At 40.9% G+C, this 15,915-nt stretch overlaps 2 protein-coding genes across 4 annotated transcripts in view; one reads left to right on the forward strand and one right to left on the reverse strand.

The window, feature by feature from the left end:
• Positions 1 to 6,406, reverse strand: part of cdc37l1 (cell division cycle 37-like 1) — a 55,131-nt gene extending 48,725 nt beyond the window's left edge. For both annotated transcript variants that reach the window (XR_011909063.1, XM_072371852.1), the window contains exons 1-6: positions 6,026 to 6,406; positions 4,964 to 5,263; positions 4,719 to 4,812; positions 4,178 to 4,293; positions 3,218 to 3,340; positions 2,832 to 3,002 (exon numbers count right to left, since the gene is read on the reverse strand). Coding sequence is in view for 1 of the 2 variants with exons in the window: in XM_072371852.1 (XP_072227953.1) it covers positions 2,832 to 3,002; positions 3,218 to 3,340; positions 4,178 to 4,293; positions 4,719 to 4,812; positions 4,964 to 5,263; positions 6,026 to 6,130 (909 nt within the window). In the remaining variant the exon portion in view is untranslated. The remainder of the gene's footprint in view (positions 1 to 2,831; positions 3,003 to 3,217; positions 3,341 to 4,177; positions 4,294 to 4,718; positions 4,813 to 4,963; positions 5,264 to 6,025) is intronic.
• Positions 6,407 to 7,851: 1,445 nt separating this feature from the next.
• exd3 (exonuclease 3'-5' domain containing 3) overlaps positions 7,852 to 15,915 on the forward strand; it is a 42,723-nt gene continuing 34,659 nt past the window's right edge. The window contains exons 1-9 of one of the 2 annotated variants that reach the window (XM_072371897.1): positions 7,852 to 7,922; positions 9,192 to 9,251; positions 12,428 to 12,492; positions 13,872 to 14,033; positions 14,238 to 14,423; positions 14,544 to 14,597; positions 14,752 to 14,891; positions 15,002 to 15,108; positions 15,212 to 15,285. In XM_072371897.1, the coding sequence (XP_072227998.1) occupies positions 9,206 to 9,251; positions 12,428 to 12,492; positions 13,872 to 14,033; positions 14,238 to 14,423; positions 14,544 to 14,597; positions 14,752 to 14,891; positions 15,002 to 15,108; positions 15,212 to 15,285 (834 nt within the window). In that variant the 5' untranslated portion in view covers positions 7,852 to 7,922; positions 9,192 to 9,205. Of the gene's footprint in view, positions 7,923 to 8,207; positions 8,857 to 8,956; positions 9,252 to 12,427; positions 12,493 to 13,871; positions 14,034 to 14,237; positions 14,424 to 14,543; positions 14,598 to 14,751; positions 14,892 to 15,001; positions 15,109 to 15,211; positions 15,286 to 15,915 lie in introns of those variants that run through there. The other variant, XM_072371896.1, reaches the window with a different exon arrangement.

Raw genomic sequence — 15,915 nt, forward strand, 5'->3', positions numbered from 1 at the left:
GAAACATGGGCGGCCGTGACTCAGTGGTTAGATTGGGTCGTCCAATAACCGGAAGGTTGGCGGTTCGAAAAGACTTCGAAAAGATTGGTGAAACTGACAGCTGGAGGGGTGTCAGTCCACCTCCTTGTCACGGCCGAGGTGCCCTCGAGCAAGGCACCGCACCTCCATGCTCCCTGGGCGGTGTGAATGGCTGCCCACTGCTCCAGTGTATGGCATCTGTCTGAGTGTGACCCTGTGCACGTGCACGTGCATGTGCGTGTGCATGTGCACAGGTGCCAACCTGGATGGGTTAAAAGCGGAGGACAAATTTCGTGTGTATGCATGACAATAAATCTGATCTTAATAAGAAAACCTGCACAAATTTGAAAGCGGTGCCGGGACCAGTTTCAGCACCACCCCCCCCCCCTGCCCGAGAAGGAGACTCCTTTCTCCTTATTCTGTGAGTAGATTTTGGCAGTTAGTCAAGCTGTGGGGCCAGCAGCAGGGAGGTGGCCCCATTCTTTTCTCTCTTACAACGGGCTTTGAAAAATACAGGGAATAAGGACGTTGAACAGTCTGGGGTAAATACCATTTACACAGGACATCATCTGAACACTGAGCTGTTATGGGCTTTAAATGAAATTCACTCATTTCTGGAATCACTTTTTCATGTCAGGAACATAGAGGCTTTTCATTTCTTCACAACAGGCGGCTTGAGGCTCCGTGACCTTCTGCTCACATTGCGACACATCTGTCACATGACTTCTCCTTTTCTTCATATGGAAAAGCTCCGCCAACAAAGAAGGATTGTTTCTCATTTAAATAATTAGTGTATATAGAAAATTTTTGTCAGAAACTGACTCAACTTCACATAGTTCAGAGAGTTTTTGTATTCTGGATCCCAGAATGTTTAAAAGTAGCGTTTTACAGAGGCTTCAAATCCAGTCTGGTGAAGCTTGACAGGATCTGCTGGAAATAATGTGATTGGCTGATTGTGATCCACAAGTACTTAAATTGCAAAAGACTAGCCCAAGAAGACCCAAACTGGTAATAATAAAGCAAACAATGACTCATTTTTCTTTGACACAAGAAGAACGGACCACATAGCAGGGATTAGTGGCTTAGCAGTTTAGGTTGAGCTGAAAGTTTTCATTGTCGTGAAGGTGGCTTTCTGTTCGTCTGGCTAGATCACCACGGTAACCTAGGCTGAAATCATAATGTGCTTCACAACAGTTTATGTAAAGATCTTTAGATTCAATTATCTGAAAAAAAAGGGGAAAAAAAAGAGAAGGTGATTCATTTAAGTCTGACACTGAAACAAAATTGATAGCTTGACAGCTTAATCAATGCGGTTGGACTGTCAAATAACAGAAAATCAATAATTAGATTCATTCAAAAAGTCAACCACTGTCCCACGTTTAGATGTTGATCAAATGCTGCCAAAGTTTAACACAATACCGTGCAGTCTCATTGATATCTTTTTAAATATTGGATCCACAATTAATTAATCTCTTTCAGTCTGAACTCAGTGTTGACTTGGTGACGCAGCGTCAAAGCAAAACCGTTGAGCCCTATATTGGGCCAAAGAAGCTTTTCAGCGACAGTAAAACAAAATGTGAGAATGCAGCTTCATCTTGTAAGGAATGCTCTCCCGTCACCTCCGTCTAAAACCATTGTTTTCTGGTTAGGTTTGGGTGCGTTTGGCTAAAAACAGACAATTTCTGTGGAGAAGAAATGGAAGAAGAATGAAAGAAGAGAGACAGAAGACGGACCTTGCCAGAGGTAACCGAATCACACAGCTAAATGGAAGATCTGCTAATAAACAGAGCAGATCTTTGTCCACCTTAGCCTCTGTGCTTTTCCACGACAGACCAAAGTTAACAGACCACTACAGCACCCACACAACTGAGAGCAGCCCACAGCTCAGATTTTTCAACGTATTTAGAAGACTGCCCCCAAGTGGCAGCAAAACGGTACAACACATTGATGTGCATTTGCAAGGCACCAACTAACAGCCTGAGGAAATCGTTGTTCAGCCCTTTACATGAAGGAAAAATCACAAAATCTCAGTGTTACTAAAGTTTTAAAGCCTCTGGATAGTGTGAAAGTTTCAAAATGTATTAATACTTTAGAACAGGAGCGATTCTTAGCTGTGGGTCTTTAAATGCTAATCCTCTTTGCTTGCATGTAGAGATTTTTCAGAGCCTCTGTGTTGAAGACAATCTAAACAATTCAATTTTATGTTCAGAGAGTGTTAAACTATTAATCAAAAGAGTCTAAAAGAGGTGAGAACCCCTCCGTATCTTTACTTCTGACACACTTTCTACCCAGTCAAGTTTTTCATATGCTATCTATTGAGATAATTAGCAATGAGATGTTTCACCATGTTTGTAAGGCATTATGCAACAGGTTGGGAAGTTGATTAGCTTAACTGGTTGAGCAGGTGTGCCACACACAGAGGCTGAAGCTCCTCGATGCAGGGGGTCAGGGGTCCTTTGGCGCTTGTGCCCCCCACCCCCCTACTCTCATTTCCTGTCAAGCACCTTTCCAATAAAGATACAACTGAAAGAATGACTTAGAAACCATTGTTTCCTTTTCATTAACACACAACCTGACTTGTAAAATGAACGAGGATGTTCACTAAAAATGGATCGTTATCACTTCTGACCAAACACAAGTGTTGAAAGTGAAGACGACCAGAAAGACCGTGACAAAGGGTTAGTTTTGGATTTTTGTGCGAGTGTGAGTGAGAATAAATACAGAAGTGGTCAGCGGTGCCATCTTGCAGTGAAAGAGTGTAACTGCAACAGGTCACCAGCCTCCAACACTCCGTAACAGATGGCAGCACTTACTTGCGGTAGTGAAACTGTTGCTTCTTTGGAGCTGGGCCTGTTGTTTGTGTCGGCACGCTGCTGTTCAAAGTTGGACACATCGCTTCGACATTTGACCGTATATTCTTTAACTCTCTGTTTGAAGGCCTCAACTTCTGTGTGGAAGACTTCTAAATAGACGTCTTGTCCTTCCTACAAAGCAACAATAACAGGAAAATGGGCTGCAACATACTTAGAGGAATTATGTTCATCTAAAGGGTAACAAGAGACTTTTCAGTTAGACATACTGTCTTCCATTCTTAGGAATTATATCACGACACAGTAAGATATGAGTTCTCAACTCAAAATACGTAGGTAGCATTGGCATAAAGGACCTTCCTGCTGTTAATCAGAAGTGTGAGTCTTACTTTGGCTTTGTGGAAGAACTGTCTGAAGCAGCCTCGAGGATCCTGCTGGGAGTTCGAAGCCATCTCCAAAATAAACTGCATGACCACAGCTTGATGCGCCACCTGCTCCATCAACGCCTCTTTCTGCGAGACAAAACAAAGGTTCTATTAACAGGCTGCTCGTCTGACGTCTGGAGCTGTGGCAAAAAGTTGAAAATGCAAAAACCCATTTTTATACGTCCCGTGTCAAATCAACCATGCAATATTACTGAATTCTACAAAACCAGATTTATGAAGCATCCCTGTGGAGGTGCAGTTTGTACAGAACAGGAATCAATCACTGAAACCGTAAATGTTGGGCTTCTGATGCAGACATGTCGTGAGGAAATGCCATTATGTCAAAATTAATAGCAAAATGGAAATTAAGATCTGTATAGGATGAAAAGGTCATTAAGTATTTCTTTATTATGAAGTTTGCTCTCAGCTGGCCCATAGGGTAAGACTAAAGTGCTAAACATATTACACATATATGAACATATAACAAACATTTTGATCATACATGCCTGCTGATACTGAGGTTAAGATCTGTGAGCAGCATCATTCAGTTCTGAGATTCTAGCCATTATGTGCCTTCTGTGCGACATCAGGCGGATTTAACCTCCGCAAAAACTAATCCCCCCCCCAAACTGTGTTTTCAAATCAGAATGATGTACAGGTTAAGGCAGGAGGTTCCATGCAACAGAGACACTTCTACATCGACTGGCTAAGCTGAGACAACCAGGAAGCCTTGTTTGATGTTCTGTTTCATGGTTCTCGTGCATTTTTGGGAAAAGAGACTGAGTTCAGGCATGCACTGCATCAGGCTGCGCCCACATAGGCAAAGCTCCTTAAGAGGATAAAAAATAAATGTTGCATTTGGTTTCTCTGTGGTGACAGTGCCAAGATAAAGTAAAAACCGGTTCAAGCCTATCATCACGTTACCCCTTCTTGCTGTAGTCTAATGCACCAGAGAATTAAGAAGTTGGCTGTTCCCTCACAGATGAGTTGAGGCATGTCTGACAGGAACCGTTGACTGTCGTCCCATCTCCGCAACATACCTGAAATAAAGAATGCACGTCTGTTTCACAATGACCGTGTGAAATGAAAATCACACCAAAAATTGGCTTCGCATCAGTGGGGATTTAAGAAAGCAAGAGCAAAATGGAAAAAGATCAAAAGATACTGGACGAGCTTATAGAAAGTTAGTGGTTCCCCTTAACTGGCTACTGAAAGAACAACAAGATCCATGTCTTCATGTGGTTCACTAACCACATTAACACATGGAGATATCCAGTGTTTAATCATCATGTTGATTGTTTTCAAAGCTAATTCTAATTCTGACTTCTTGCACTCCAGTGTCATAATCTACATGCAAGTTAACCCAAAATAATCTCTGGTTTCGGTCCATATGAAACTGACAGGATTATTTGTAAGAAAATTTAAAAAAAAAAGTTAATCTACTGCTTTCAATGGTCTCACTTACCAAAATGCCTGAGCTCTTGGTCATACTTCTGGAGAAATGTTTTGCATTTGTCCTGATCCATCTCTGCAGGTTGATTTTGGGCATTGATGATACTCTGACAAAGAAATATAATAAGAGAGCTTTAAATGAACATACGACTTTGCCAAGATGCTAGAAAACTACATGATGCACCTCTATATTTTTCAACATTCTCATCCTATTTTCAGTTATTTAGTTTGATTCTTAATTCTCTACTTCAGACTCACTCTATCAAAAACATCCCAGCTGCCAGTAGCACCGAACACCGGATTGCGGCTGGGCTCCTGACCTCCCAGTATACTCTCCTTGCGGCGCCACTCCTCCTCGGTATTCGTGAGTTCTGTGGGGCAGGCCAAAGTCCGAGCGCGTTCCTGCTCCATCGACTCTGAGCTGTGGACCCCTAAAGAACATAGCTGGTCCTGCGCCTCAGCCAGCCTCCAACTGGAGACGATCGAGGCCTTCAGACAGCGCTGCTGGCTCTGACATAGTGATGACATTGCACAGTCACAAAGGCCCGATGATGGTGGCTAAAGTGAGTTGGATGGAAAGAGAGTGACCGGGTAAGAAATACGGCAAGTATCTGCAGTCAAGTTTGAACAATTGTGAGAATAAATGCAGCAGAGAGCTGCTAGCACCAACAAACTGCTGTATCACTCAAGTTTCAAACCAAAGTGGGCCGTTTGCTTTTCGGGTTTCAAGACTACAAACAAGCTATATTTGGTACAGGGTGAGGGAGAAGGACTAATCATAGAGGCTTATTTCAGTTAATGCTGTCATGTCTATCAAAACAGATCCATGCCTTGCAGCTGTTTGGAGATATGGAGGACCTGAAGGGGTTTAGGAATCTGGGCTTGTCTGCTGTGGCCTCTGACATTGTCAGTCTCCCGACTTTGGAATGGTCTCATTTTGACCTGATCTTAACAATTTTCTTTTTTCTTTGTTGCTTCGAATGAACACCTTGTAGCCAAATACCACAGTGGACTAGAGCTCTCCTAAATGCACCAGCATTAACTCTGGCATGTAGCCAGAAAACTGACTAAATCATTCCTCTCTTGAGAGAACCGCAAACTTGGCAACGAAATAAAAAAACTAATAGAAATATTAAGAAAAAGAATAAATAATTTCCTTTTTTAGCTGTGCAACTTGACACGAGCTCACTTAAAAGACCCCAAACAGCGTTTACAAGAGAACACGCATCTTATACCGTGAAGTTAACTCCGTGATGCCAAGTAAGGTTGAAGTCTTGCGCTAACAACCCGAACTCAGGAGGAGGAGGAGGAGTTAATTACCTGTTTGTGAGGATAGACACCAGTAATATCTCTGGCAGTCGAAGACGGGTCACTGCTAGATTCTTCCGTTGAGTGAAGCGAGGCTCCGTTGCCCAGCCACTCCATAATGCTAAGCAACTACCTGGCTAGCTTGCTGATGGGTCTATGGCTACAGTAGCTAGCTAATGCTAGCAATGTTTCAGCGATCAGAGACAGTTTTGCTCGTTATATTCAGCTGTCAGCCACGGCCATGTGTGAAAGAAATGCCCCTCGGAAAAATCCAATAGAGCGAAATGGAGAGTATGACGTTGAGAAAGCACTATGACAACGTTACCAACAATAACATTCAAAGCTCTAACTGTCCCGGTTGCGTCTGTTTTAAGAGATAACGTAATGGACACGTGGTACACTGCTTTTGCCACATGACGACGTCTGAAACTGCTGCTAAATTCTGTCTGGTTCTAGTAGTATCTTTTGTAAATAAGGAACACAGCGGGACAGGCCATCGGCTGAGAGAGAGAGGAAATAAAAGAAGTTGTAAAAATAATTAAATCTGATCAAGAAAGAACTAAAAGATTAGACCAAAAACACTGAAAAAAAAGCAAAATAAGCAGAAAAAGACTTCATAGAGCTAGTCAAAAAGAGCAAATACCAAACTAATGTATTGATGTATTCATGAACAGGACTGGTTCCAGATTAGATTAGTTGGTCTTGTTAGCCCGATTTTTTTCAGTAAAATACAGAATATGAATTTATAATGTCTAAGAATAAAGCCAATTATAACAGTCTCTATACTTACATAATTAGATACGTAATATGTAAATATCATCAAATATTTTCAGTAAAGTTATAATCAGTCAGAAATGCTTATCCTTGTCTGTAAAGGCATACATGGGAAGATGTGGGTCTACATTTCAGAACTTCTTTGCCCCAGCTATATCCTGACCTCTTATATTCTCAGAACCATAGCTTTTAACTGTTCGTCAGCCGAGGTTATTCAATAAGAGTGCTCTTGCCTTCATGGTAGTGGCTGCAACACTTTGGAACAGCCCTCTTTTGTCAAATCTTCCCCTCATGTTGACACTTTTAAGACAGACGAATGATGAGCATACCTTCCATGCCTTTTAGTTGCACAAATCAATTTTACTATTGTATATTTATTTTTATCTATCTATAAACTACATATAAAATGAGTAGAGTGAATCAAAGTTAGATAAGACTACATGATAGGATGTAAAATAAAAAAGGGGTAATAAATGAAAAAAATAGTAAATGAACTTGAATCAATTGATTAGTTATTTTGCAATGAAAATAGAAGGTGAAACTATTGACAAAATATTCCATCTACATCATGGGAGCAAAGTCTTCCATGTAACCTTTAATTAAGATAGTAGCCAAAAAATCCGCACACAGAAAAATGGCATCGGATACGCCCACACAGTATTCATGTAGTTTGTGCCTGTAATGTAACGGTCATTTTATCTGGCTATTTCAAAATATTGTGACCCACACCTGTTACTGAATTTGTTCATCTGTACTACATCTCTTGTCCAGAAGGTGGCAGTAATGCACTATGACCTTACAGGAGAGTTCCTCAAAAACGTAGCCACTAGAGCAAGTAAGACTTAGGGGTAAATATTGCCCTAATTGTAGTCTTACAGGTTGTAGAATGTTTAAGAAACTCCATTAGAGTATTATTTTGTTTTTATGCTTAAAATGTACATATGATATGCAATAATTGTTCAGTTACTATCAGTAAATTCTGGCTGGATTCTGTAATCTGCACATAAAGTGAGAGCAAGAAATGCTTAAGACAAAACTCGGGTTAAAATTTCTCCCAAAAATACAGTGAACTTAAAAGCATAGAAAAGGTAGTCTACCCGACGATTACTACCAAATTGAGAGAAAGTGGTTAATGGTGAGTCCATTTGCATGTATTCGGTATTATTTTGCATTATATTTAGTTATTTTTGACTTGTTGACACACTGAAACAACAGAAGGCGGAGAGCAACATGTCAACGTAGCCCTGGCGTTTGTGAGCTAGCTTAAACCGAGCTAACTTTGTTGAAGCATTGGCAACATGTTTCACATCTTCTCAGGAGTTTGTGTGTCATTTTTCAGAAAGAATAAGTGGAATACTATAGCAATGCTCGAACAGGTGTCGACAGAGGGTGCTTTTGATTTAACGGAGTCACACAAGCTAATACCTGATTACAGAAGGTGAAGTCAAGTGTCGAGGAAGTAGGCTCTTCATTCTCTCACCACAAGGTGGAGATAAAATATAATAAGAGACGACTCGATGTTAGGTATCGTATCTCACTGCCATCATTTATCCATATTGTGAAATAGCGCTGCTGCATGTACAGTATTGACTGCCAAAGGCCGCCTCCAGAGCCCTCAGACATTCAGACAGGCAGGAACAACCAGACTTTAGGCCTTAAAAACATCCTCAGCCTGAAATGTATCACTGCCAGCTGGCATCCTGCCCTTTCTCAGGCTTCTGTTCCCACAGGTTTTCCTTGTAGCTGCTAAAACTGCTGTATGTAGTCTGACGCTTTGTTTGCCTTGATTTTAAAAATAATTTTCTTTATTTTTAAATTATTTTCCCACTACACAGTTACATAATTGAAGATAGGTCTGTTTGCATATTTTAGCACAAATGCAGAAACATTACACGTTCAATTTAATCATCTTAACTGAAGACTGAAATTGTAGTTCGTCAACTCTTTGTGCTGCTCAATAAAACAAACAAACCAACTCAGCGGAATCTGAAATGGCTCCAAAGTCTGCTGGTACAACAACTGACTGGTCTGTGTCACCTGCCAGAGAGCAGCAAGAGGAACAGACTGAGGTAGATCTTATCTTTTAGTTTACTTTCAGCTCTGCTCATAAACCTCACCTCATAAGTGCGCTGATGTGTGACAGATGTTCTACGTTGCTCTTTCGTACAGGTTCTCATGAGCTTGACCTGACAGTTTAGCCTCCTGTTGTTTGAAGAAGAAGTGTCTCTCGGCCGGAGTTTAGATGTGCAATGATGGCCGCGACCAGCTACCCAAAGCACCCTCCTAAACAAGCCGATTACAGAGTGTCATTGCATTGAAATAATTAGTTTTATGCCTAAAATGTATCGTTTAACAGGTGTTGTCAAGACTTCCCATTCACACTTCTCTGTCTCTGCATTCACAGAGTGAAAGCAGCATATGACCCAGAGGGCAGAAATGAACCATACTACTTCAGAGGAAATGGGTGGGTACCACAGTTTCATTGCACAGTTATCTTGCAGGATCTTGTATGGAAAGTAATACACGTTTGGGGGTAACACTTGGCTTTACACAGGATGGCTGAGGACAGATGAGTTCTATATGCAGTGCAATGTACATTTGCTATCATGTTATCAACATCATATGACAAAGCTTTTAAGCTGGGATGAGCATGATGTTGTTATATAAATTTCACCCAAACAATATCACACCCACAGAAGACCATTTGGGTGAAATGTTTCCGATTTTATCAACAGTTATGCAATGCTATGAATGTATTGGGTATGGTTTTGATAACTTCATTATGTCCTCATTAAACTTGGCAAAATGTGCTTTATTAGGAAAATAATCTGAAGGTCTTCCAATAGGCAGTGTTTGATATTCCAACCACAACGTTGGAGGTTATTTAAGATTACTTACTTAGTATCTAATATGTTCTGTCTGTATAGCTTTCTGTGACATTTTTGGTAAACGGTGCATAAGGAGTCTGTTGGGTGTATGATCACATCATCTTTGTTATCTTTCTTCTTTTTTTTCTTCTTATTGTTGAACCTGTACATGTCCCAGCTTGTAGTGGGTCACTATAGAGAAACAGTTGACACAAGAATACCTCTTTGATAAGCATAACCTCTACTCATTTTCAAGATTCTGTAATGGCACCTGTTGAAGGCCTGTTCTCGGACCTACAACAAAACACAAAAGGAGAGAAGTACTTATAGAGGAATGTTGTGGCATCCTTCCAGTGGATTTGAGCCACTTGCACAACGACTGCCAAGTCACACTGAAGTTGTTCTGGTGGCTGTAGTAACACCAAATGCCCCCATTTAGACACTTGATCTTTGTGTTTCCTTTGTTTTGGCAGCTGCTTGGCAACATGTAGTCGGACCTGCCTGTGGATTTAATCTCTGACTAATTGTTGCTGAAAATGTTTGGCAAGCACTGGAATTCAAGATAGTGTCTAATTACATTAGAATCTTCTTCGTGAAAGTGTTGATTTTTCCCAAATGTAAAAAAAAGAGAGGGAGAGAAAGAGAGCGTAACCATCCCGGAGGTGAAGGAGTTCGCATATTCTCTGCGTTGTCGTTTGAATATAGTGATAGAGTTATTATGTTGTAATGAATGGGGGAGCCTCTAGCTCTGTAATTCACGCACCAGCCAAGACTGCAAAGAAGCTACATGCTCAACATTCCTCTCCTCATACAAGCAGTAAGACTGAAGTGGGTTGTGTTGTTTGTGTTTGTGTGAGTCCCTGTGCACGTCGCCTTTGCATGTGCAACAGCAGGGAACCGCAGTAAGGAGCAAAGGGAACCCTGCAGCCATTCAAATGTTTTAAATTAAGGACAGTTGATTGGTCCCTAACAGTACTGTCTTATTATGCATGTCCTAGTCTATTTAATGCAAAGCCAGCATCCTTTGTCTGCTTACTATAGTGTGTAGTGATGTGCTGTTACAAAGGATGCAACATTAAAAAAATGTTTTTAAAACCAGATTCAGAGTAAGTGAGAATCCACTTTTATATCAACTAGAAATGTCTGGAAAGTAAGAAATACTGATGTGGAGGATGTATAGTCAGTATTTACTGGTTCAGTACTTGCAACTAGAACCAGGTTACATGAAATGATTCTATAGTTTCTGTTTAATAAACTTTTGAAATAAGGAATTGAAACAGTGGAATTGACGTTGGAATTAGATCAAATCTTAAGAGAGCGATAGTGTAATTGTAAAAAGGAGTTCCTGAGTTTGAGAGATATTAAGCAATTAGAGAGGAATATAGTAAGCGAAACAAGCTCAATCCAAGGTAATGTAAGAGAAACGTTGCATGAAAGACACACAAAGTGTGAGGCTAAGAGAGAGGCCAACATAGAGAGGCCTGTCAGTCTGCTTTCCCAGGCTAAGCATCAGGAAGGCTGTATTTTTTACAGCATGACCAGCGCATAGCCTTTTCCTGGGGAAATCCGAGACAAAATCAAGAGAAGCTGGTGCGGGGAGGGAGAGGAGAACAGGAAAACTAGCCCTGGGAAGGAAGGGGGGTGGGAGAGGTGGAGAGGGGCAGGTATTCTGGAGGCCACACAGCATGAGCTACCGAGAAAGAAGCAGGGCTTTCGGGAAGGTTCAATGAAACGCTTGCATAAGCTGGCAAATAAGAAAGAAAACAGGTGAAACACACATGCATGCTCACATCTCATTCTGTCCCCGAACTTGACTTAAAATGCATCCTAATTGTCTTTTGAGTATTTTTGGCTGCAGATTCAACTGGAATGCAGAGCTAATGCTGGGTGCCTCTACTGTCCAACCAGCCTCAGCTGTTAATCTGCTGTTATGGCTCTTCTGCTATGCCTGTTTTAGCAAACAATATTTCCAGTATATCACGTTACAGATAAACTCACATTTAGGTGGGACACAAAAAAATGGGATTTCAAAACTTTTGACAATAAATGTGATTTTCTTTTCTTTTTTTTTCTTTTTTCTTAATACATAACCAATGGTCAAGTGTTATGGCAAGTCAGAACTGTATTTACACGTATACAGCCAGGTTTGCCATGAGAGCTTAGCAACGCTTTATGTCTTAACAGGCAGGTCTGTAGATGTGATAAGAATTCCGTTTGTTACAACTGCAGGCTTTAGCTGAAGTATAATGCATGTTTTTTTTTTATCTATATAAAAACTATCCTGAAAGTTTAGAATGACAGTATTTGTATCTTTTACCAGTTCTTCTGCATAATTCAGGACTCTTTAACACCTAAATGAGACTTTTAGAAAGTCATTAAGTGCCACAAACAGTCCTGAACAAGCACGGGTGGATGAATTTACTGCATATGTGATATGCTTGCACTTCACTTGACTCTTTTATTCTTGTCGTTTTCTGCTTGACTACATTTCAAAGTGAAACATTTAACCTTGTTCTGTGTTGCATTTGTCTGACAATCTGAAAAAAACCCAAATCCACTAAAAGGTGTGCACAAGCACGAAAGAAACGCAAAGCTCATTCACAAAGTCTGTTGACAGAAGCTTCAACCAACCACAATCTGCCATATACATTGAGCTTTTACCTAAGGCTGTAAATACTTCTTCCACATCTGAAAATAACTTCAATAGCTTTGATTTCTTAACATGTCAAAGGTCAAAGTGAAATCCCACCTGTGTGTGTGTGTGATCACTCAGGTCTTGACCCTGCCTTGCTGAGAGACAGTTTCTTTGAGCTATGGAACAAGAAAGATCTGCAGACGGTAAGAGTCACTTTCCCAGTATGTGTCACATCCAGACATGCAACAATCACTGTGCGTGTTGTCAAAGGAAGTGCGATGGAGTTTGTGTGTGTGTGTGTGTGTGTGTGTGTCTGTCTTCTTGCAGCACTTGCACAGGAAGGAGGAAAACGGTGAGAGATGCCAGCATATTTAAATGGAGCTCACCGATGTGTGACTGCGTGTGTGTGTGTGTTAATGAGGAAACCAGACTGTCTGTCAGAAGGAAGGAATTTGCATTGCTCTGAATGAACTTGAGAAGAGGATATTGAGTGGATGACATCTGTTTTGCAAATTAAGACACAGTGCAAGGCATTCTCACACAGATATTATTTTCTAATGTAGGAAGTTTCTGACACCGGAGTTTGTGTTTTTTTTGTTTTGCAAGGACCCAAAATGTGTCACAAACAAATGTGTCCGGTGGTCCGCAGACGCTCTTACTCCAGCATGACTATGCTTGTATAAAGCAGCGTTTTAAGTGTTAAATAAAATTAAATGGCCTTCTATAGTCGCTAAAAACCTTTTGAGATGTACCATTTACACACAGAATTCTGCATGTTATCGGGTTTGAGAAATATTTGGACTCTGGTGCAGTTTGTCATTATAATTATTTTTCTATTCATTTAACTTTTCACTGAGACACAATAAAGTTATTAAATAAAAGTTCTAAAGAGCAGCTTCTCAGATGTGCTGCAGATTGAACCTTCATTATTGCATTCAACAGTTGAAAGCAGCTTAATCAGGTTGAGAATATTCCACTTCTTTCCCTGAAAAACTGGATTTGAGATGACGGTATATTTCTGTTCACTGGACAATTCACACGGCTGCTTCCGTCTCTTGTGACACCGTCTCCACATGTTGTGCAGGTGATGTTGTAGCTTCAGAGCTCGAGCTGTTCCTTGCCTTTGTCCAAACGTTTTTTTCTTTCACTAATGTGTAATGTCACTCTTTTCACTTTGGGTTTTCTTTGTAAGAATGCACCGATCTATTGATTTGTCCTCTTTGAATGTTCCCACTCTGATGTAATAGTTTTGTTTTCACAGCCTCAGGATAGACACTTTTACTGACATTGAGACCCCATATTGTGGGTTCTCAGCAGTGCCTGCCAAATGCAAATGCATTTGGAGTGAACTCTAGACTTTTTTTTCTCAGCTTAAATGAAGAAGAAATAATAGCCATCCTACAAGCCTCTCCTTCAGGGATCTATTTCTTGTATTACAGTAACTTAAATATCTTTTTAGGAAACTCTGAGAATAACAGATCTAACTTTCGGGTTTAGATTAGGGTGGATGCACCAAAAACCTGTTGTTTTTGCTCTTTAACTTTAAAGTTGTACAACTCTCTCTTTCCCTCTCCACCCATAGCTACATCGGGCAGCCCTCCAGGGATTTTCAAAGCTGTCTGAGCCTCTTGAGGCTTTACTAACAATCCTGGAGAGCTGTCCAGGCAAACAGAAGGGTCGGAGCCACACCCTGGGGCATCAAATCGTCATGGAATTCCAGACATGGTTAAGGGAACATCCTGAGGTACATCCTCAGAGCTTGCTGTTAAAGCCCCGTGCTTCTTGATACATGTGACCACTGTGTTCATTTTGAAATCTTTTCTTTCTTTGCTCTTGTGCCATCCTTTAGATGGATTGTGGAACATGGATCCAGTCAAAATGAGCTCCCTACTTCCAACATTTAAAAAAAAAAAAAAGTTTTTTCTTGTGATTTGTGTTTCTCAATCAGGTGAACCTGAGCTCTCTCTCTGAAAAGCAAGCAGTTGTGCTCCAGCGACAAGCACTTGGCTTTGTAACAGATACCCATCCAAACTTTGCAGACAGTCTCATTAATATCTACCAACTGAAGTCCTTGGACCCATCTGATCTATGTCGGCACATCGTGAGGTTGCAGGCTCTGCACTGTCACAAAGAGGTGAGTGCCAGATTTGATGTTAACATTGTATGTACCAAAAAAAAAACCTCATTCAAAGCATTTTAAAAATTCTGATTAATGCTGGAACTAAAGACTGATTTCTTTTATTTCTGTTGACAGGCCGCAGTGCTCAGCATAAAGCTGGAATTACAGAAAGAACTCCGTATGGAGGAGGTGAGACCAGACATTTCTTGGTTGCCTTCTTCTATGTTTATTGTTTGTTAAACAATGAACTATAAAGATGTGCTTCAGGAGAGTTGGGTCTAAAATTCTCTTGTCTTTTAACTTCCTAAGTTTCTAAATTTCCCTCACCAACATTCCTCTGCAGATGTGTGTACCGCTAATCTTGGAAGATAAGTTGCCTTTAGCAGAGTCCTTTGTCACAGGCCACCATCAGCTAGAAAAACAGCTCGTCACACTCCTCGACTCTTGGTGCCACCCCAGCTTCAACGTTGAAGATATACGCAAGTATGCTACCCGACGGAATGTGTGGAAACCGATTGTATACCTGAAGGCGTCATCATCAGAGTGTCGCCTTCTAAACTGGTATAACTGTGTGCACTCATTTGCTTCCGCAGGCAGTTCCCTCATCTGTCTCTGTCCAGTCATCACACAGCCAATATCCAGCCCAGAATGCTCACCAAACACGTTTTACGACTCATGGAGAAATTCAAGATTGACCACGGTGGGTGACCTGCACATGTCTGGTTGTTCTTGTGTATTATGGGTTTATTTCTTTGGCAGAATTTACTCTCTCTTATTTATTTATCCCCCCCCCCTGCCCACAGGACTGTGTCCCAATGCTTTGCACAAGAGGAGACTAGACTCTCTTCGTTTCCTCATGTATAAGACATTTGTGAATGTAAGTGATGCAGAAAGGCCTTCTATTTTTCTTCGACCTTAAAAGCTGTATGCTTCTGTAGATTGTTCATCGTGGTCATGCATAAAGAGGCTGCAGCAGGACCTTTTGGCTGCAGAATCAAAGAGCCTTCTCTTTAGACATGTAACACAGTGGGGAATAGTGGAAAGTTTCCATTACAGGACATGGTGCATTACGGTTTCCTGAATAGTACAGTTTACATGGAGTGAGGACTTGGCCTTTTGCAAATGTGTGTTTCCAACATTGTAAAAGAAATGTAAGACTTTGTTTCAGACATGTTCCTTCCTGGCTTCTATGAAAACATCATGGTGCTAACATGAAGTTTCTGACCCATATAGTTTTAACCAGTCTATACATATCCACACCAACAAAGCAAAAACAAAGCAAAGGAGTTTAGAATGTACAATTTAAACTTAAAAACATTTTCCATCAGCACTGTATTTGTAGCTAAACAGACTGCATCTCTGTAGTACCTTTCTGCCCTGCTGACCATTCCAAGAGTTTTTACACCACAAGCCGCATTCACACACACGTCCATACAGCACTTGTTGGTCGATAGAGGATCAAACCACTGATCTTCCTATTGGTAGACTACTGCTCTTCCCCCATGAG

Source organism: Leuresthes tenuis, unplaced genomic scaffold (assembly GCF_036924035.1).
Source record: "Leuresthes tenuis unplaced genomic scaffold, fLeuTen1.0.hap1 SCAF_19, whole genome shotgun sequence".
Classification (NCBI taxonomy): Eukaryota; Metazoa; Chordata; class Actinopteri; order Atheriniformes; family Atherinopsidae; genus Leuresthes; species Leuresthes tenuis.